Here is a 21,863-nt window from a genome sequence, read left to right as displayed (position 1 = left end):
TTGTTACAGCTTCAGATTCCACCCCCGCACCCCCCTCACCAAAAAGGCATAGAAAAAGTTGCTGGTTTTTTCAAATAAGCAGCTCAAGGTCAAAGTGCACACACTGCCACCCCCCCTCCACCTCTCTCCTTGACTATTGGTCAGCACCGAGTTGTCCCTTTGTAATTGGGTCCTTGCTACAGCCGTAACCCATAGGAAATACTTGGAGACAAGGTATGGGTTGAAATTGGTGAGTGAGGCAGTAAGTTTCTCTCCACGCATTTGCCAGTTTTGGGGGGGGGGGGGGGGGGGGTGTGTCAGCAGTGTCGAGTCAACCAGACTGTTGTGGGTCTGGAGTCACGTGTACGCCACACCGGGTAAAGGAGATAGCTGGAACGACTGAGTGAATCCTCTCCCACCGCGACAGTTTCCTTCCCTCAAAAGGACGGGAGTGAATCAGATGGGGGTTTCTCCACCCCCAACCCCCGAAAATGGTTTCACCGTTAGATTCTGAACTCCAGATTTCTGACCAAATTCCAATTCCGCCACCTGCCGCGGTGGAATTCAAACCCGGGAGTCCCCGGAACCGGGTTGATAGTCCAATCGATAATGGCACTCGGTCGTCGCTCCTTCAATCCCCCTGCGGTGGCAGGTGAACTCGCTGGTGCCTCCGCAGGTGGGAGGAGCAGGTGAAGCCTTTCCAGCACTCGGGGCAGCTGAAGGGCCTTTCCTCTGTGTGGACCCGCCGGTCGGTCAGCAAGTTGGAGGCCTGGGTAAATCTCTTCCCACACTCAGGGCAGCTGAAGGGCCTCTGCCCCGTGTGGACCCGCTGGTGGGTCAGGAGGTGGGAGGCCCGGACAAAGGCCTTCCCGCACTCGGGGCAGCTGAAGGGCCTTTCCCCAGTGTGGAGCCGCTGGTGCCTGAGCAGGTTCGAGGAATTCCTGAAGGCTTTCCCGCACTCGGGGCAGTTGAAGGACCGCTCCCCTGTGTGGATACGCCAGTGGGTCAGCATGGTAGAGTCCTGGCTAAAGCCCTTACCGCATTCGGGGCAGGAGAACGGCCTCTCCCCCGTGTGGATGTGCCGATGAACCTCCAGGGCAGACGGAGCACGGAAGCCTTTCCCGCAGTCGCCACACTTCCACCGTTTCTCCACAGGGTGGGATTCCTCGGGTTTCTCCATGGCCGAAGCTTTAGCTGCACACAAACACGTGTGGAGACCCTTCCCAACATGAATTCCCCTTTCCAGACCGTATAGCTGTTACACGCTCCACACTCAGTGCACTGCAATGGTAGGGTCTCTCATCCAGTCCCACTGATGCTGAAAATGTACTCAAACAGGAACCAAAAAGCTTTGCTCCTTCTCACAGAATCAGAGTTGAAAATCGTTGCGGTCCCGATGGATTGAGTGACTGTCAAACATTGACGTCAAAGTGAGGACTGCAGACGCTGGAGAGTCAGAGTCAGAAATTACAGCACTGGAAAAGCACAGCAGGTCAGGCAGCATCTGAGGAGCAGGAGAGTCGACGTTTCAGGCATAAGCCCTTCATCTGTTGATTTTGAAACTTCCGTCTTCAGATCCTCAAAATGTAAAAAGAGATTACAAAATTTCATCACTGTCAGTGCAGGGTAGAAATTCTGAACAAGCAATTCTACTTTCTGCGGAATATTCTTTTCTTTTGTTATTCCACAAAATTGAAAGCACCATCCCACTCTCCCTTCCCCTCTGTTCTCACTCCGCTCTAACTAATTCCCCTGAAGGTGCTGATTCAGGATCTTACAGGGGCAGAAAAAGCAAAAACATCAAGACTGACATCTCTCTGAATTTTGGATACCTCCACCTGAAAGTTAATATCTTTCACAACACTGGGATCCTGCTGAGAATAAGCAGGTCTGATTTTGGGAAAAGGAGTGTCAATTCAGGGTGAACCTGCAATGCAGCTTCTTGATGAAGAACTAGACACAAAATGGTTAACGTCTCCGGGAAAGTGGGGGAAGCAAAGTGAGACATCAAGGTATTAACACCGACATTAGAGAGAAACTGAACGTAAAGATGTGGCAAATGTTTGTGGAAAGCCAGAGTCACAGATATACAGCACAGAAACAGACACTTGGATCAAACTCTTCGGTGCTGACCAGACATCCGAAATTAATCTAGTCCCATTTGCCAGCCCTTGGCCCATATCCCTCTGAGCCCTTCCTATTCATATCCCCAACCAGACGACTTTTAAAATACTGCAATTGTAACCAGCCTGAGCCACTTCCTCTGGCAGCTCATTCCATACATGCACCACCCTCTGCATGAAAACAATACCCCTTCAGGTCGCTTAAATCACCCCCGTCCTTACCCTTAACACCCACATCCCAAGGAAAAGACCTTGTCTCATTACCCTCCCTCCCCCCTCACCTCTTCATTACCCAACCCCCCCCCCCATCTATCCGTCTCTCCTCACCTTGAGTTTGCAGAGTCTGTTCCCTCCCTGGATTCACTCCAGTTGCTCCAAGTGAACAGATTCCCCCCTCCCTCCCTCCCTGGATGAAGAGATCCCCATAGGGAAGGGAGTTGCACTCTGAAACTGACATGGCCACTTCCGCGTTGTGACGTCACCAATGGAGCGAGGGGGGGGGCCTCACATTGCGCCTGCTCCGGACGGCGGCCGTCTGGTCCGCAGTGCGCCTGCGCAGTCTCCAAACCCATCTTCCCTTTGGAGAAGCTTCATAGTGTGGAAGCAGGCCACTCGGCCCAGGGAGTCCACACTGACCCTCCGAAGGGTAACCCACCCACACCCATTCCCCAACCCCTATTGCTCTGCATTTAACCCTTACTAATGCACCTAACCTGCACATCCTATGGCTAGTCCACCCTAACCTAGACAGACGCCAGCCAGACATCCTAAATTAATCCTAAATTCCATTTGCCAGCATTTGGCCCATATCCCTCTAAACCCTTGCTATTCATATACCCAGATGCCTTTTATATTGTGTCATTATGCCAGCCTCCACCATTTCCTCTGGCAGGACGTTCCATACATCCACCACCCTCTGCGTGAAAAAGTTTCTGCTCACTTCCCTTTCCCCATTCACCTTAAACCTATGTTCTTCTAGTTCTGGACTCCCCTACCCTGGGGAAAAGACCTTGCCCTGATCCATGCCCCTTCTGTACTTTTATAAGGTCACCCCTCAGCCTCTGATGCTCCAGGGAAAATATCCCTGGCCTATCGGCCTCTCCCTGTACCTCAAAACATTCCAACTCTGCCAACAAGCTTTATAAAAGTTTTCCCACCCCTTTCAAAGTTTCACAACATCTTTCCTATTGCAGGGAGACCAGAACTGAATGCAGGATTCCAAAAGTGGCCTAACCACATGTCCTGCACAGCCGCAACAGGACTTCCCAAATCCTGTACTCAATGCTCTGACCAATAAAGGAAAGCATACCAAGGTCTCTTTGTTCTGCAGCACTCCCCTTAACTGTGTCAGTCCTGCCTGGATTGCTTGACCAAAATGCAAACCTCACATTTCTCTGAATTAAACTCCACCTGCCACTCTTAGGCCGATCAGCCCATCCGATCAATTCTGATTTATAATCTCTTTCCTCCCTTATTCCAGAGAAGCTGAAAATCTCCATCCCACACACTCTCCCTCCATTCTCAGTTTGCTGAACCTAATCCCTGCTGTACCTCATCCTGAAGGGTCTGGTTCATGCTGATTAATAGGCCCACACTCACTGGGGGGGATCTAATTGAAACATACATAATACTGAACGTCCTGGACATTGGGAAGATGTTTCAATTGGTAAGACAGACTAGGAACAGAGGACCTTTTAGAATGGAGAAAAGGAAAAACTTCAGCCAGAGAGTGGTGAATCTATGGAATTCCTTGACACAGGAGGCTGTGGAGGCCAGGTCACTGAGGATATTTAAAACGGAGATAGATAGGTTCTTGAGTATCAAGGGGATCGAGAGGTATTGGGAGAAAGCAGGTGAATGGGGTTGACAAACTGATCAGCCACAACTGAAATGGTATGGGCAGACCTGATGTGGTGAATGGCCAAAATGTCTGCTCCTGTCTCATGGTCTCTTACTGTCCTGGACATAGTGAGAGAGTTGGGAGCAGGAGTAGGTCAGTTGGTCTTTCGAGCCTGCACCAGCTTTGAACAGATCATAACTGGATATTAATCTACCTACATCTCTGTGGATAGGCTGGGATGTTTTCAATGGAACACAGGAGGTTGAGATGCGACATTATAGAGAATTATAAAATCATGAGGGGCATAGATGAGGTGAATGGCAGGTGTCATTTCAAGATTAGGAGCAAATTTTTAAGGTGAGAGGAGAAAGATTTTAAAAAAGATATGAGGAGCACCTTTTTCCTTTGAGAGAGTGGTTTGTGTGGAATGAATGTCCAGAGAAAATGGTGGATGCAGGTGCAGTAACAACGTTTAAAAGATGTTTGGATAAGGACATGAATAGGAAAGGTTCAGGGGGATATGGGCCAAACACAGGCAGGTGGAATGAGTTTAGTTTGTGAACATAGTCAGCACGGACTAGTTGGGCTGAAGGGTCTGTTTCTGTGCTGTCCGACTCTGTAACTGTTCTATACTGGTCTTGAAACCATTTTCTTGCCCTCCCCCAGAAACATCCACCTCTTTGTTGTTCAAAAATCAGATGAGTTCAGCCTTGAATATATTCAATGACCCCCTAACTGCAGGAAGACATCCCCACTTCCGATCTGAATTCCTCTTGCTAATGATAACACTTGCCTTGCTGATTGCTTACTGCACCTGTCTGACAACAGGCAGTGACTGGTGTAGGAGGACGCTGAGGCCCCTTTGTACATCCACACGGCATTCCTGATGAAGGGCTCGGGCCCGAAACGTCGACTCTCCTGCTCCTTGGAAGCTGCCTGACTTGCTGTGCTTTTCCAGTGCCACACTTTTTGACTCTGATCTTCAACACCTGCAGTCCTCACTTCCCCCATCCCCCCCATCCCTATATATCACCATTTTAACAATGCACTTCCTTTCTGCTGTTTTTTCCCCCCACAGCAAAGGCTATAACTTCACACCGTGGGACTGTTTTTGCCAATTGAGACACAGACCTGGATCAACATTTCCTGAGTCTGCTCCTCCCTGGATTCACTGCCTTTACACATTCAGTTGCTGCGAGTCAAGAATTGAAGCCCACAATGAAATAAAGAAATGGAAAAGAGGGTGAGAAAAGAGAGTGCCGTACTCACAATGTTAAACAGAGGAAGGAAGTTGCAGTCTGGAGTGAAGCTCAATCTTCATTCAGAGAGAGAGGTGCAGCAGCAGCAGCATCAGAAGCTCAAAAGACAACTTCCGCATTCAGACAACAGTGGACGTTCTCATTGGCAGGAGGACTACCCTACTTCCGGTCCTCCAAGGCTTCCGCCGTTCTTGCTGACACCGAGGAGCATGCACTGTACACTCAGTGGCAATGCTGCAATTACTGACAAATTTAAGTGTCCAAATGCCAATAGGAGAAAAAGAGACGGTAGAGCCAATATTTATTTTTCCCCGTGACTCGACCTAACCAAACATGCTCCTCACTATTTTTGCTAGTCACTTTGCCTACACCCCTGATGATTTTACAAATCTCAATAAGGTCACCCCTCAACCTCCTCCACTCCAGCGAATGAAGTCTCAGCCTCTCCTTATAACTCAAACCCTTCAGACCTGGCAACATCCTGGTAAATCTTTACCGAATCTTCTCTAATCGTAATCTTCCTATAACAGGGCGACCAGAACTGTACTCAGTGTTCTAAAAGTGGCCTCACCAACATCCTGTACAATTTCAAAATGATGTCCCAACTCCAACATTCAACGGTGTGAACAATGAAGGTAAGTGGGCTAAACAACTCTTAACCACTCTGTCTACCGGTGATGCAACTTTCAAAGAACTATGTACCTGAACCACACCCCCATGTCTCTGTTCTACAACATAACCCAGGGCCCTGCCAGTAACTGCTACAAGTCCTCCCCCTTTTTTTTAAGCAAAATGCAATTCCTCACTTTCATCTAAACCTCTCTCGTACACACGCACTCTCTCGGACACAGACACACACCACCCAACACTCTCACAGGCTTATACTCCATCACACTCATACATGACCAAGCAGGCACACAGGCAAACATATACTCTGAGGCAAACTCTCACACACAGTCACATGCACAGACACACACAGGTCTATGGGGTAAATTTGCATTCGCAGATACATTCAATTTTGATCCAAAAAGCACACAGTCTGTAGGCAGCCAATCCATGTAATATTTTATAAGTTCCTACTTTGGAAATGGAACCAGTCTGATTCAAGATTGGGATACAGACAGAGTCAAACCTCACAGCCTTCATATACTGAGCTGAGATGTCACTGATTTCTATAAAACCTTAAGTCATCACAAGAATGTGACTCAAAAGTACTTCCAAGCTTTACATATTAATGAACCAAAACCCGCAACCCATTCTAGAAGATGAAAGACTAAACCAGAATCTTGATTTGCTCAATATATCCTATCAGTAGTATAACACTGTGATCGGTTGCTATATGTTCCTGCTCCATCGCTACCCGATGAAGGAGCAGCAGTCCGAAAGCTAGTGCTTCCAAAGAAATCTGTTGGATGATAACCTGGTGCTGTGAGATTTTTTCACTTTATCCACTCCAGTCCAACACCGGCCCTTCCACACCGTTTCCAGTGAACACAGCCCACAGCTCCTGGTGCTGCCAGGAAACCTTACAATGCCGATGACATGGCGCACTCTGCACTCCTGAAAAAATTCTCACGATACTGGCTGCTCATTCACTGCTCCACCTGATACACGACATTGGAAACTTAGTGCAGGAGGCTGAAAGAAATGAGCAGCTTTAAAACAAAAACCTCTTGGAGCTCAAAGCCTTCAATGAGAGTCTGAGCTGGGGGGGGGGGGTAAGCTCAGGTAACCTTTATTGTGACCCAACTTTGTTACAGCTTCAGATTCTCCCCAGCAAACAGACAGAGAAAACATAGCAGATTTTTAAAAGAACACCTCAAGATCAAAGTGCACACAGACATCCCCCCCCCCCCTTTAATATTGGTCAGCACGGAGTTGTCTCTTTGTAATTGGATCCTCGGTCCAACCATAACCCAGAGGAAGTGTTGCCTCACTCAGCAATTTCAACCCATACCCTGTATCCAAGTAAGTTCCTCCTCACCCATTTGCTGTGGGTCTGGAGTCACGTACAGGACAGATCGGGTAAAGGATGCAGCTGGGACGACTGAGTGAATCAAATGGGGGTTTCTCCACCCCCACACCCCCCATAAAATGGTTTCACCGTTAGATTCTGAACTCCAGATTTCTGACCAAATTCCAATTCCACCATCTGTCACGATGGGAAGTGAAGCCGGGATCCCTGGAACTGGGTTGATAGTCCAATCGATAATGGCACTCGGCCGTCACTCCTTCAATTCCCCCTGTGATGGTACGTGAACGCGCTGGTGGCTCCGGAGATGGGAGGAGCGGGTGAAGCCCTTCCCACACTCGGGGCAGCTGAAGGGCCTCTCCCCCGTGTGGATCCGCCGGTGGGTCAGCAGGTTGGAGGCTCGGGCAAAGCTTTTCCCACACTCGGGGCAGCTGAAGGGCCTCTCCCCCGTGTGGACTCGCCGGTGCTTCACCAGGGCAGAGGAATTGCTGAAGGCCTTCCCGCACTCGGAGCAGCTGAAGGGCTTCTGCCCCGTGTGGACCCTTTGGTGCTTCTGCAGGTCGGAGGAATCGCTGAAGCCCTTCCCGCACTCGGGGCAACTGAAGGGCCTCTCCCCGGTGTGGACGCGCTGATGCTTCAGCAGGTCCGAGGAATAGCTGAAGGCCTTGCCACATTCAGGGCAGGTGAAGGGCTTCTCCCCCGTGTGGACCCGCTGGTGCGTACGCAAGTTGCCCACCTGACTGAATCCCTTCCCGCACTCGGGGCAGGAGAAGGGCCTCTCCCCAGTGTGGATCCGCTGGTGGGTCACCAGGATAGATGCCTGTGTAAAGGTCTTGCCGCACTCAGTGCAGCTGAAGGGTCTCTCCCCCGTGTGGACCCGCCGGTGCTTCAGCAGGATGGAGGAATTGCTAAAGATCTTCCCGCACTCGGTGCAGGGGAACGGCCTCTCCCCCGTGTGGACCTGCTGGTGGGCCTGTAGGGCAGAGGAGTTGCTGAAGGCCTTCCCACACTCAGGGCAGGAGAACGGCCTCTCTCCGGTGTGACTGCGCCGATGAATCTCCAGGGCAGACGGAGCATGGAAGCCTTTCCCACAGTCACCACACTTCCACGGTTTCTCCACGGGGCAGGATTCCTCGGGTTTCTCCATGGCCGAAGCTTCAGCCGCGCACAAACACGTGTAGACGCTCTCCACGTCGTGAATTCCTCTTCCCAGGCCGTATAGCTGCTACACGCCCCACACTCAATGTGCTTCGACAGTAGGGTCTCTCATCCAGTCCCACTGATGCTGAAAACCTACCCAAACAGGAACCAAAATGCTTTCCTTCTTCTCACAGACTCAGTTGAAAACTGTTGCGGTCCCGATGGACTGAGTGACTGTCAGACATTGAAGTCAAAGTGAGGACTGCAGACGCTGGAGAGTCAGAGTCGAAATGTGTGGCGCTGGAAAAGCACAGCAGGTCAGGCAGCATCCGAGGAGCAGGAGAGTCAACGTTTCGGGCATAAGCCCTTCATCTGTTGATCTTGAAATTTCCGTCTTCAGATCCTCAAATACTCTGTAAAAAGAGATTACAAAGGTCATCACTGTCAGGGCAGAGTAGAAATTCTACTTTCTACGGAATCCTTTCTTTTTATTCCATAAAACTGAAAGCACCATCTCACTCCCCTCTAACTAATGGTGTTGGGGAAATTGATGGGATTAAAAGTTTACAAATCCCCAGCACCTGGTGATCCAAACCCCAGGCTATGGCCCAAGTCATCCAAATGTCAAATCTTGAGCTGACCTTAGCAGGACTTATACACGTAATGGTAAGGTCCCAGGGAGTGTTGCTGAACAAAGTGACCTTGGAGTTCAGGTGCTTAGCTCCTTGAAAGTGGAGTTGCAGGTAGATAGGATAGTGAGGGTGTTTGGTATGCTTTCCTTTATTAGTCGGAATATTAATTAATGGTGTAGGACGTCATGTTGTGGCCGTACAGGACACTGGTTAGGCCACTGTTGGAATATCGCATGCAATTCTGGTCTCCTTCCTATCGGAAGGATGTTGTGAAACTTGAAAGGGTTCAGAAAAGGTTTACAAAAATGTTGCCAGGGTTGGAGGATTTGAGCTATAGGGAGAAGTTGAATAGGCTGGGGCTGTTTTCTCTGAAGCGTTGGAGGATGACCTTATAGAGGTTTATAAAATCATAAGGGGCATGGATAGGATAAATAGACAAAGTCTTTTCCCTGGGGTGGGGGACGTCCAGAACTAAAGGCATAGGCTTAGGGTGAGAGGGGAAAGATATAAAAGAGACCCAAGGGACACCCTTTTCACTCAGAGTATGGTGCGTGTGTGGAATGAGCTGCCAGAGGAAGTGGTAGAGGCTAGCACAATTGCAACATGTAAAAGGCATCTGGATGGGTGTATGAATAGGAAGGGTTCAGAGGGATATGGGCTAGTTGCTGGCAAGTGGATTTAAATTAGGTTGGGATATCTGGTCAGCATGGATGAGTTGGACTGAAGGGTCTGTTTCCATGCTATGATGTTTGTCTTGAGTTTCCCATCTGAAACTTGCGTCATCCTGTAAAAGAAGAAATGTACAAAAGACATCACTGTGAGCACAAGATTAAAAATAAAACTGAGGGGACAGTTCGACTTCCTACAGAACACTTTTCCTATCTGCTCGATGAATGTATTAAATTTGAATCTTAAACATGATCCCTCCCCCTGCATTGAAGTTCAAATCTATCCTCATGTCTTTCCTCCACTCCTGGTGTTCGCCCTTTTCTCTTGTCTACAAACTGTAACTAACATCAACATGTCAATGCTCTCCTGGTCACTGCCACCTTGGAAGGACCCACATTCTGTTCCAGTGCCACAGATTATCACATTAATTCACCTCAAATTCACAGCCCATCTAAGTGTTTTTTTTTCTCCCCTGGACCTCTCTCTCCCACTTCCTTTTCCTGTTTTAAGGGCACACACAGACCAAGCTCAGGGCCAGGTCTCCCAGAGTGAAATCAGGAAATTCTAGTTGACACAAAGGCTGCCCCGAGGTTGGAATCCTCTCCCGGAAATGACAGCGGACGGTGCCTTCACCAAGATGGCCGCCCGCGACGCCGGCCCAAAGACAACCTCCGCCTGACCGCACAAAGATGGCCGCCGGTCGCTCCAGGCCCGAAGGCAACTTTCCACCTGACCTTCACAAAGATGGCCGCCGGGCGCTCCAGGCCCTAAGGCAACTTCCGCCTGACCTTCACAAAGATGGCCGCCAGTTGCCCGGGCAACCCGAGGGGTCCTTCGCTGCTGAAGTAAACACTGGGCCTGTGGGGCTTTTATTGGAGGCCTCAGGCCTCCCCCGAGGAGTTGATAAACCTCCCCCTCCCCCTCCCCAGCCTCCCTCCCCCCGCGGTTCCCAATCCTACCCTGTCTCACTTGGCGGCCTCCCCCCGGGATGTTTCTGAGACCTGTCCGTGTTCTGAAGGATTCCCCCCGGACCCGCTCAGCCTTTCCCAGCGGTTTCTGTCCTTGTTCCTTCGGCCGCCGTCCCGCTGCAGGAGCCACACTGCGCGTGCGCCAGCTCGTATAGGGGCGGTGTCCTGATGAGTGATGTCATCGTCAGCCCAGGGGGCGTGGTTGGAGGAGTCCTCCGAGGATTCGGAAACAATAGGGGGCGGGGCGATGGTTTTGCCCCGCCCCCAGCCACCTCAAAGTTGAGTTTCTTTTGGGTTCGGATGTAGTTTTTTTATTCAATTTTCAGCCTGTTCAGAAGTGAGCAGAATGGGTTCTTTCTTGATTATAATATTTTATTAAAATGCCTCTTGATTAAAATTTTAAAAGTATAAGTGATAAGTGCTAACTTAGCCTGGAGCACTTCTTTTTAAGAGCAAAAAGACAGTGTTATTTTCTGGGTCTGTAGATTTTGGTTGAGCAAAGATGACCTTTAATATAGAGATACGCCCTTCCTGTCGGAAATGGGAGATTAGGGAGAGTTTCCACCTTACTGAGGATTACCTGCAGCAAGTGTCCTTGGTCACGAATCCTACCAGATCGACTGGATCTGTTGGAGCGACACTGAGGAATTTACAAGAGCTAGGGGGTGTGATAGATAGTTATAGGAAGGGAGAAAAGCTGCAGATACAATCAGATAGATGGAGTAACACCAGGAAAGGTAGGAGAGGTAAACGGGTAGTGCAGGAATCTTCTGTGGCTATCCCCGTTTCAAACAAGTATGCTGTTTTGGAAAATGTATGGGGTGATGGACTCCCAGGGGAACGTAGCATGAACAGCCAAGTTTCTGGTATTGAGACAGGCTCTAATGTGATGAGGGGTATGCTGGTGTCCAAGTGTTCGATTGAGACAGGGGACCCTCTAGTCAGATGCACAGACAGACATTTCTGCAGCCAGCAGCGAATAATCAGAATGGTGTGTTGCCTCCCTCGTGCCAGGATCAAGGATGTCCAGAGAGGGTGCAGAATGTTCCAAAAGGGGAGAGGGACAAGCAGGTGGTCATTGTACACACTGGAACCAACAACATCGGAAGGGAAAAAGATGAGATTCTGAAGTGTCAAAGAAAATTAGGCAGGAATTGAAATAAGAAGGTCCTCAACGGTCGTAATATCTGGGTTACTCTCGGTTCTATAAGCTCGTGAAGGTAGGAATAGGAGGATAGAGAAGATGAATGTATGACTGAGGAGCTTGTGCAGGGGAGAAGGGCTCACATTTTTGGATTGTTGGAATCTCTTCTCGGTTAGAAGTGACCTGTACAAGAAGGACGGATTGCACCTGAATTAGAAGGGGACTAATATACTGACAGGGAGATTTGCGAGAGCTGCTCAGGAGGTTTTAAACTAGTAAGGTGGGAATAGTGAGGAAAGAGATCAATCTGAGATGGGTACAATTGGGAAAAGGAGTGAGTCAAGCAGTCAGGGTAGGCAGGGACAAAGCAGAGAACAAGTTAAGATTGGTAAATTAAACTGAATTTACTTCAATGCAAGAGGCCGAACATGAAATGCAGATGAAGTCAGTGCATGGGATATGACAGCAATCACAGAAACATGGCTCAGGGATGGACAGGACTGGCAGCTTAATGTTCCACAATACAAATGCTACAGGAAGGGTAGAAATGGGGGCAAGCGAGGTGGGGAGTGGTGTTTTGATAAGGGTTGGTATTACAGCTGTATTTAAGCAGGATATTCTTGGGAATACATCCAGGAAAGTTATTTGGGAGGAACTGAAATAAGAGAGGGATAATCACCTTATTGGGATGGTATTATATACCCCCCTAAGAGTCAGCGGGAAATTGAGAAACAGATTTGTAAGGAGATTTCAGTTATCAGTAAGAATAATACGGTGGTTATGGTGGGGAACTTTACATCTTTGCCCCCTCACACTAAACTAATATCCTCTAGTTCTCGACTTCCCTGGGCCAGGAAAAGACTTTGTCTAATTTACCCTGTCCATGATTTTATAAACTTCTGCACAGTTACCCCTTAGCCTCTGATGCTTCAGAGAAAATAGCTCCATCCTCTTCAGCCTCTCCCTACAGCTCAAACCCTCCAACTCTGGCAATATCCTTGTTCATCTTTTCTGAACCCTTTCAAGTTTCACAACATCCTTCCAAAAGGAAGGAGACCAGAACTGCACGCAATATTCTACAAGTGACCTAACCGAGGTGTGATACAGCTGAAACATGACCTCCCAACTCCTGTACTCAACGCTCTGGCCAATAAAGGAAAGCAAACCTTCTTCACTATCCTATCTACCTGCAACTCCACTTTTAAAGGAGCTATGAACCTGCACTCCAAGGTCTCTTTGTTCAGCAACACTCCCCTGGACCTTCCCATTGAATGTACATGTCCTGCTCTGATTTGCTTTTCCAAAATGCAGCCCCTCACATTTATCTAAATTGAATTCCATCTGCCACTCCTCAGCCATTGGCCCATCTGATCAAGATCCTGTTGTAAATCTGAGGTAACCTTGCTTGCTGTCCACTACACCTCCAATTTTGGTGTCATCTGCAAACTCAATAACTATACCTCCTATGTTCACATCCAAATAATTTACGTAAATTATGAAAAGTAGTGAATCCAGCACCGATCCTTGTGGTACTCCACTGGTCACAGTCCTCAAGTCTGAAAATCTACCCTCCACCACCACCCTCTGTCTTCTACCTTTGAGCAAGTCCTCCTTGTGTTCTATGAGATCTAACCTCGAACACCTTACTGAAGTCCACATAGATCACGTCCACCACTCTATCCTCATCAATCCTCTTTGTTACCTCTTCAAAAAACTCAATCACATTCATGAGACATGATTTCCCACACGCAAAGCCATGTTGACTCTCCCTAATCAGTCCTTGCCTTCCAAATGTGTAAATACTGTCCCCCTCAGGATTCCTTCCAACAACTTGCCCACCACAGACATCAGGCTTATTGGTCTGTAGTTCCCTGGCTTGTCCTTACTGCCCTTCTTGAACAGTGGCACCACGTTAGCCAACCTCAGTCTTCTGGCACCTCACCTGTGACTATCAATGATACAAATATCTCAGCAACTTCCCTCACTTCCCACAGAGTTCTAGGTTACACATGATCAGGTCCTGGGGATTTATGTGTTTCAAGACATCCAGCACCACATCCTCTGTAATATGAACATTTTTCAAGATGTCACCATCTATTTGACTACATTCTATATCTTCTATGTCCTTCTCCACAGTAAACACTGATGCAAAATACTCATTTAGTATCTCCCCTATCTCTTGCGGCTGCACAGAAAGGCCACCTCGCTGATCTTGGAGGGGCCCTATTCTCTCCCTAGTTACCCTTTTGCCCTTAATATATTTGTAAAAACCCTTTGGATTCTCCTTCACCATATTTGCCAAAGGTACGTCTTCTTTTTGCCCTCCAGTACAGGAATTGGGAGGTCGTGTTTCTGCTCCTCTGTCTGATGGTCTCTTGCTGTCCTGGACACAGAGTGAGAATTGGGAGCAGGAGTAGGCTATTTGGTCTTTCAAGCCTGCACCAGCATTGAACAGATTATAAATGGATATGGATCTCCCTACATAGGGGTGCAGAGGCTGGGACTACTCTCACTGGAGCACAGGTGACCTTACAGAGGTTTATAAAATCATGAGGGGTATAGGTGAGGTGAACATTTAAAATACATTTGGAGAAGTACATGAATAGGAAAGGTTCGGAGGGATACGGGCCAAAGAAAGGCAGGTGGAATTGGTTTAGTTTGTGAATATAGTCAGCATGGACTAGTTGGGCTGAAGGGTCTGTTTCTGTGCTCGGCGAAAGTGAGAACTGCACATGCTGGAGATCAGAGCCACGATTAGTGTGGTGCTGGAAAAGCACAGCAGGTCAGGCAGCATCCGAGGGGCAGGAAAATCAACATTTTGGGCAGGAGGGGCTCCTGCCCAAAGCGTAAATTTTCCTGCTCCTCGGATGCTGCTTGACCTGCTGTGCTTTTCCAGCACCACTCTAATCGTGTTTCTGTGCTGTCTGACTTGAACAGTTATGTACTTGTCTTAAAATCATTTTCTTGCCTTCCCCCATTACCATCCACTTCATTGCTGTTCAGAAATCAGATGAACTCAGCCTTGAATACATTCAATGACCCCCTAACGTGGGCAGCACAGTGGTTAGCACTGCTGCCTCACAGTGCCAGAGATCCAGGCTCAATTCCCACCTCAGGTGACTGTGTGGAGTTTGCACGTTCTCCCCGTGTCTGCATGGGTTTCCTCCCACAATCCAAAACTGTGCTGATTAGGTGAATTGGCCATGATAAACTGCCTGTAGTGTTAGGTGAAGGGGTAAATATAGGGGAATGGGTCTGGGTGGGTTGCGCTTCAAAGGGTCAGAGTGGACTTATTGGGCTGAAGGGCCTGTTTCCATACTGTAAGTAATCTAATCTAACTGCAGGAAGGCATCCCCACTTCTGAACTTAATTCCTTTTGCTAATATACCACTTGCCTTGCTGATTGTTTGCTGCACCTGTCTGACAACTGGCAGTGACCGGTGTAGAAGGACGCTGAGACCCATTTGTCCATCCACACATCATTCCTGAAGAAGGGCTCCTGCCTGAAACATCAACTCTCTTGCTCCTCGGATGCTGCCTGACCTGTTGTGTTTTTCCAGCACCACACTTTTCGACTGATCTGCGGTCCTCACTTTCTCCACATCCCAATGTATCACCATTTAAATAATGCACCTCCTTTGTGCATTTTTTAAAAATCACAACAAAGTCTATAACTTCACACGGTGGTACTGCAGTTGCCATATGTTTGCCAATTGAGACACAGACCTGGACCAACATTGCCCAAGTGTCCCCTCCCTGAATTCACTCTTTCCTTTCAGTTGCTGCAGGTCAACAATTGAACCCCAGAATGAAAAAGAAATGGAAACATTGGGCGAGAAAAGAGGGCCATACTCACAGATATTGTATGGAGGAAAAAGGTTGCAGTCTGGGAGTAAAGTTCAATCTTCATTCAGAGAGAGAGAGAGAGAGAGTAGCAACAGCAGAAGCTCAAGGTCCAACTTCCGCATTCAGACAATACGGCGGCTCTGATTGGCAGGAGGACCCATCCCCTTCCGGTCCTCCAGGGCGTCCTATTGGTTCGTCAAAAGAAGGTCACGCGCCCTTTCTGCGGTCAGCGAGAAGCATGTGCAGTGCTTGCTGATACCGAAGATCATGCGCAGTATTCCCTGTGGAGATGCTCGTGTTACTGACAGATTTTAAGTGTCCAAATGCCAATAGAAGTTCAAAAGTCACAATTTTTTATTCCCTCTGTGCCTCAATATTGTTTTCTTTTTGCATTTTAATGGCTACTCAACTTTTGTATGTCTTTTCCCCAGGGTAGGGAGAGTTCAGAACTAGAGGGCATAGATTTAGGGTGAGACCAGAAAGATTTGAGGGACCTCAGGGGCAACCTTTTAACACAGAGTGTGGTGTGTGTATGGAATGAGCTGCCAAAGGAAGTGGTGATGGCTGGTACAATTACAACATTTAAAAGGCATCGGGATGGGTATATGAAAAGGAAGAATTTATAGGGTATGGGACAAATGCGTCACTACATTAATTTAGGATATCTGGTCGGCATTGACTGAAGGGTTTGTTTCCCGCTCTGTGACTATTTCTACATAGTTGGAACCAATTTCACAAAACAAGGAATAAGCCATACACCCCTTCCAGCCTGTCCCAAGCTGTGGCCTCACTGCACACTTTTTTAGTGCAAGTTTCAGAAAGATTTCAGCAGCTCCTGTAAAATAAAATTGAACATGCTTTCAGACTTCAATGATGTTTCTGAATATATAATTGTAGCTATTCTCAATGTTTAAGATCAGCCATTTCAGAACGTCATTTAAATGCAGAGGTTTTCTGACAGGAGGTGTGAATTCTGTCTGGGTCCCAATGTCGAGTCAGACTGACATGCTTGTGAGAAAAGCTCTGCAGTTAAACTACGTTCTGGGATTAACATACCAAAGAACAGAAGCCAATTCTAAACCATGAAATATTTAAATCTAAAATTGTTTAATGAATCACATCTCCATGACACTCGACTGCTTTGACTATAAATTCTATGATCATGAACTTATTCTCCACAACCACCTAATGAAGGAGCAGCACTCTGAAAGCTTGTGCTTCCAAACAAACCTGTTGGACTATAACCTGGTGTTGAGAGATTTTTAAACTTTATCCACCCCAGTCCAACACTGGCACTTCCACATCGTTTCTAGTGAACACAGCCCACAGCTCCTGGTGCTGCCAGTAAACTTTACAATGCTAACAAAATGATGCAGTACCTGCACTCACAAAAAAAATTTACCATTTCTAACAATACTAGCTTCTCATTCACTGCTCCATCTGATACACTGCACTGGAAACTTAGTGCAGGAGGCTGCAAGAAATGAGCAGCTTTAAAACAAAAACCTCTTGGAGCTCAAAGCTTTCAATAAGAGTCTGAGCCCGGCGGTTAGTTACAGCTTCAGATCCCCCCAGCAAAAAGGTGTAGAAAAAGTAGGTTATATTTTTTAAACAGCTCAAGCTCAAAGTGCACACACTCCCCCCAACTCCTTTACTATTGGTCACCACCAAGTTGTCCCTTTGTAATTGGATCCTTGGTACAGCCTTAACCTGTGGGAAGTATTGCCTCACTCACCAATTTCAACCCAGACCCTGTTTCCAAGTAATTTTCTGCCCACTCATTCGCCAGGAGGTGGCAGTGTTGAGTCAACCAGACTGGTGTGGGTCTGGAGTCAGGTGTCGGCCAGACCGGGTAAAGGGTGCAGCTGGGACGACTGAGTGAATTATTTCCCACAACGACAGTTCCCTTCCCAAAAAAAAAGGATGTGAGTGAATCAGAAGGGGGCTTTTCCACCCCCACTCCCCCCCGAAAGTGGTTTCACCGTTAGATTCTGAACTCCAGATTTCTGACCGAATTCCAATTCCACCATCTGCCACAGTGGGATTCAAACCCAGGAGTCCCTGGAACTGGGTTGATAGTCCAATCAATAATGGCACTCAACCTTGCTCCTTCAATCCCCCTGTGATGGCATGTGAACCCGCTGGTGCCTCTGCAGGTGGGAGGAGCAGGTGAAGCCCTTCCCTCACTTGGGGCAGCTGAAGGGCTTCTCTCTGGTGTGGACCCGCTAGTGTTTGTGCAAGTTGCCCACCTGACTGAATGTTTCCCACATACGGGGCAGGTGAATGGCCTCTCCCCAGTGGGAATCTGCTGCTGTGTCAACAGGTGGGAGGAATTGATGAAGCCCTTCCCGCACTCAGGGCAGGGGAACGGCCTCTCCCCGGTGTGACTGCGTCTCTGAGTCTCCAGGGCAGATGGGAAACAGAAGCCTTTCCCGCAGTCCCCCCACTTCCACGGTTCCTCTACGGGGCGGGATTCCTTGGGTTTCTCCATGGTCTAAGCTTCAGCCTCACACAAACACTTCCCACCGTGAATTCCCCTTCCCAGGCCGTATAACTGTTTCAGGCTCCACACTCAGTGCACTGCAACGGTAGGGTCTCTCATCCAGTCCCACTGATGCTGAAAACGTACTCAAACAGGAACCAAAAAGCTTTGCTCCTTCTCACAGAATCAGAGTTGAAACCCGTTGCGGTCCCGATGGATTGAGAGACTGTGAGACATTGACATCAAAGTGAGGACTGCAGACACTGGAGAGTCAGAGTCAGAAAGTGTGGCGCTCGAAAAACACAGCAGGTCAGGCAGCATCTGAGGAGCAGGAGAGTCAATGTTTCGGGCATAAGCCCTTCATGTGTTGAGTTTGAAACTTCCAACTTCAGATCTTCAAATACTCTGTAAAAAGGGATTTTAAAGGTCACCACTGTCAGTCCAGGGTAGAAAAGATATCTATCCCACCCAGTTCCCAATCTCTATCTCCCCTCCTCACCTCACCCGGGTAACTAAGACACATACCTGAGTTTGCAGAGTCTCCTCCCTCCCTGGATTCACTCCAGTTGCTACAAGTGAACAGATTTCCCCTCCCCCTCCCCCTCCCCCTCCCCCTCCCCCCTCCCCCTCCCCCTCCCCCTCCCCCCTCCCCCTCCCCCTCCCCCTCCCCCTCCCCCTCCCCTCCCTCTCCCCCTCCCCCTCCCTCTCCCCCTCCCCCTCCCTCTCCCTCTCCCTCCCCTTCCCCCTCCATCCCCCTCCATCCCCCTCCCCTCCTTCCCCTCCCTCCCCCCTCCCCCCCTCCCCTCCCTCCCCTCCCTCCCCTCCCTCCACGCTGCGCCTGCGCTGCACTGTACAGTTTGGACAAACCCCTTCTCTTCAGAGAATCCCCAAAGTGTGGAAGCAGGCCACTCGGCCCAACGAGTCCACACCGACCCTTAGAAGGGTAACCCACCCACACCCATTCCCCTACCCCTATTGCTCGACAGTTAACCCTGAGTAATGCACCTTATCTGCACATTCCTGGGCACTATGGGACAATTTAGCATGGCCAATCCACCCTAACCTGCACATCCCTGGGCACTATGGGTAATTTAGCATAGCCAATCCACCCTAACCTGCACATCCCTGGGCACTATGGGGAATTTAGCACGGCAATCCACCTTCCCCTGCAGGTCCCTGGGTACTATGGGTAATTTAGCATGGCCAATCCACCCTACCCTGCACATCCCTGGGCATTATAGGTAATTTAGCATGGCCAATCCACCCTAACCTGCACATCCCTGGGTACTATGGGTAACTTAGCATGGCCAATCCACCCGAACCTGGACAAAGTTAAACATCACATAACACCAGGTTATAGCCCAACAGGTTTATCTGGAAGTACTAGTTTTCGGAGCACTGCTCTATCATCAGGTGGTTGTGGAGTATAAGATCAGAACGCACAGAATTTATGGAAAAACATGACAATGTCCTGCCACTGAAATGATATATTGAACAAACCTGGATTGTTAAGGCTTTCATATTTCAGAATGGGTTGCAGGTATCATTAAGATACGTCCTGTAAGGCACCTTCTCGAGAGAACTTAAAAGTTTTATAACAAAAGGTGCCATCTCCGCTCAGACGATGCATTAAAGGTTAGATTAGATTAGATTACTTACAGTGTGGAAACAGGCCCTTCGGCCCAACAAGTCCACACTTGTTGTGGGGTGAGGTGTGAGGTGAGGATCTGTCTGTATCCCAATCTTGAGTCAGACTGGTTCTATTTCCAAAGTGGAATTTACAAAATATGACATGGATTGACTGCCTGCAGATTTTGCTCAAAAAATGCACAATACAATGTATTTGTAAATATAATTCTGCAAATACAAATTCATCCCCATGGACTCGTGTGTGCATGAGAGAAAAAGTCTATTTCCGTGCTGTATATTTCTATGACTATTTTGTAACAGATGGTTTATTTCTGTTGATGTAAATATTGTTGTAAATCTTAGCTGGGTACAAATAGTTAGATGGAAGGGAGAGAGAATTCCTCAAGTAGGGCACCATAAGAATTCTGGGAGAGTCCTATTTCTGGTTTACTTCCTCATGAACAAACATTAAACACGAGCACATATTTATTTTGAATTTGGTTTCATTTTTCTTGTTTGATTCCTTGCTATGACTACACTCTGTGTCTGGATGGTTGACAGGCTGGGAGATTGTGGGTTGTTTTACTCTTCCGGAAGGTGTAAAAGGGGGGTCAAGACTTCAGCAGAGATTCAGCAGAGCTGAGAACAGACCGACATCATACTCCTGGGGAACAGGGAGATCAACAGAGGACAAAGAAATCAGGACAAAGAAATCAGGACCTGAAACCTCAGCTGACACCAGACTACCCTGTGATCAGTGTTTGGATTAGCAGTGCCAACCCTCTACCTTTACCTAGCTTCCCATTTGATTACCCCCTCGCTATTGAGGATCCAATCCTTGTCATCCTGAAGCCATGTCTCTGTAAGGAGTCTCAGATCATAATTATTCACTTCAATGTGTGCAGTTAATTCATTCACTTTTGTTACAATGCAGCAAACATTCAGACACCATTTTTAGATTCAATTTTTGTGATCTTCAGAATCCAGTTTTGATTGCTGGTACATTTACTCTCCTTGTCCCTTTCTATCATTCTCTGATGTTCATTTTCCACATCACCTCACTGCTCACCAGGCCTGATTTGGACTGGCCATGCTAAATTGACCAGAGCGTCCAGGGATGTGCAGGTTAGGTGGGTTAGCCATGGGAAATGCAGGGTTATAGTTTTGGAGTAATAGAAGCAGGAGTAGGCCATTTGGCCCATCCAGCCTGCTCCACCATTCATTAAGATCATGGTCGATCTATCCATCGTCTTAACTCATCCTCCCTGTATTATCCCAACGACCCTTAATTCCCGTACCATGCAAAAAACCATCCAACTGTGTCTTGAATATATTTAATGAAGCTGCCTCTACTGCTTCCTTGACCAGAGAATTCCATAGATTCACTACTGTCTGGGATAAGCAATTTGTCCTCATCTCTGTCTGAAATCCACTCCCCCTAACCTTGAGGCCTAGACTCACCCACCAGCAGAAATGACTGGATAGGGTAGGGCTTCATCCCCACAGTGCAATCAATTCCCACTTTCCAACAAAATCCCAGATGTCCTCACTCACTCAGTTGCTGGCTCACAAATGAAAGATTTCATTTTAACTTCTTCTGATCCCATTAAGGGCAAAATATCCTTGAAAGCTGCTCTGCAAATCCAGTCTTCACAACCACATTTCTGCTTTCACCAAAGACGATTAGAGTCATACAGCACAGAAACAGACCAGTCATCCCAATTCGTCTATGCTGACCAGAATTCCTAAATTAATCGCGTCCCATTTTCCAGCATTTGGCCCACATCCCTCTAAACCCTTCCTATTCATGGAGCCAGCCAGATGCCTTTTAAATGTTGTCATTGCCCCAGCCTCCACCACTTCCTCTGGCAGCATGTTCCATACATTCACCACCCTGTGTGTGAAGAAGTTGCCCCTCACTTCCCTTTCCCCATTCACCTTAAACCTATGCCCCTCTTAGTTCTGGACTCCCATACCCTGGGGAAAAGACCTTCACCCTATGCATGCCCCTTATAAACATGTTTGGTCACCACTCAGCCTCCGATGCGCCAAGAATATATCCTGGTCCGTTCAGACTCTCCCTGTAGCTCAAACCCTCCTACTCTGGCAACAGCTTCGCAAATCTTTACCAATCCCTTTCAAAGTTTCACAACACATTTCCTGTAGCAGGGAGACCAGAA

At 48.1% G+C, this 21,863-nt stretch overlaps 1 protein-coding gene across 1 annotated transcript in view; it reads right to left on the bottom strand.

The window, feature by feature from the left end:
- Nucleotides 1–21,863, bottom strand: part of LOC140460007 (uncharacterized) — a 136,964-nt gene that overhangs the window by 55,949 nt on the left and 59,152 nt on the right. Inside the window, exon 4 of the mRNA XM_072554412.1 lies at nucleotides 7,430–8,398. Coding sequence (XP_072410513.1) covers nucleotides 7,430–8,398 — 969 coding nt within the window. The remainder of the gene's footprint in view (nucleotides 1–7,429; nucleotides 8,399–21,863) is intronic.

Source organism: Chiloscyllium punctatum, chromosome 36 (assembly GCF_047496795.1).
Source record: "Chiloscyllium punctatum isolate Juve2018m chromosome 36, sChiPun1.3, whole genome shotgun sequence".
In the NCBI taxonomy this organism is placed as follows: domain Eukaryota; kingdom Metazoa; phylum Chordata; class Chondrichthyes; order Orectolobiformes; family Hemiscylliidae; genus Chiloscyllium; species Chiloscyllium punctatum.
Note: the sequence above shows the minus strand (reverse complement) of the source record. Positions and strands in the feature narration are given on the sequence as shown.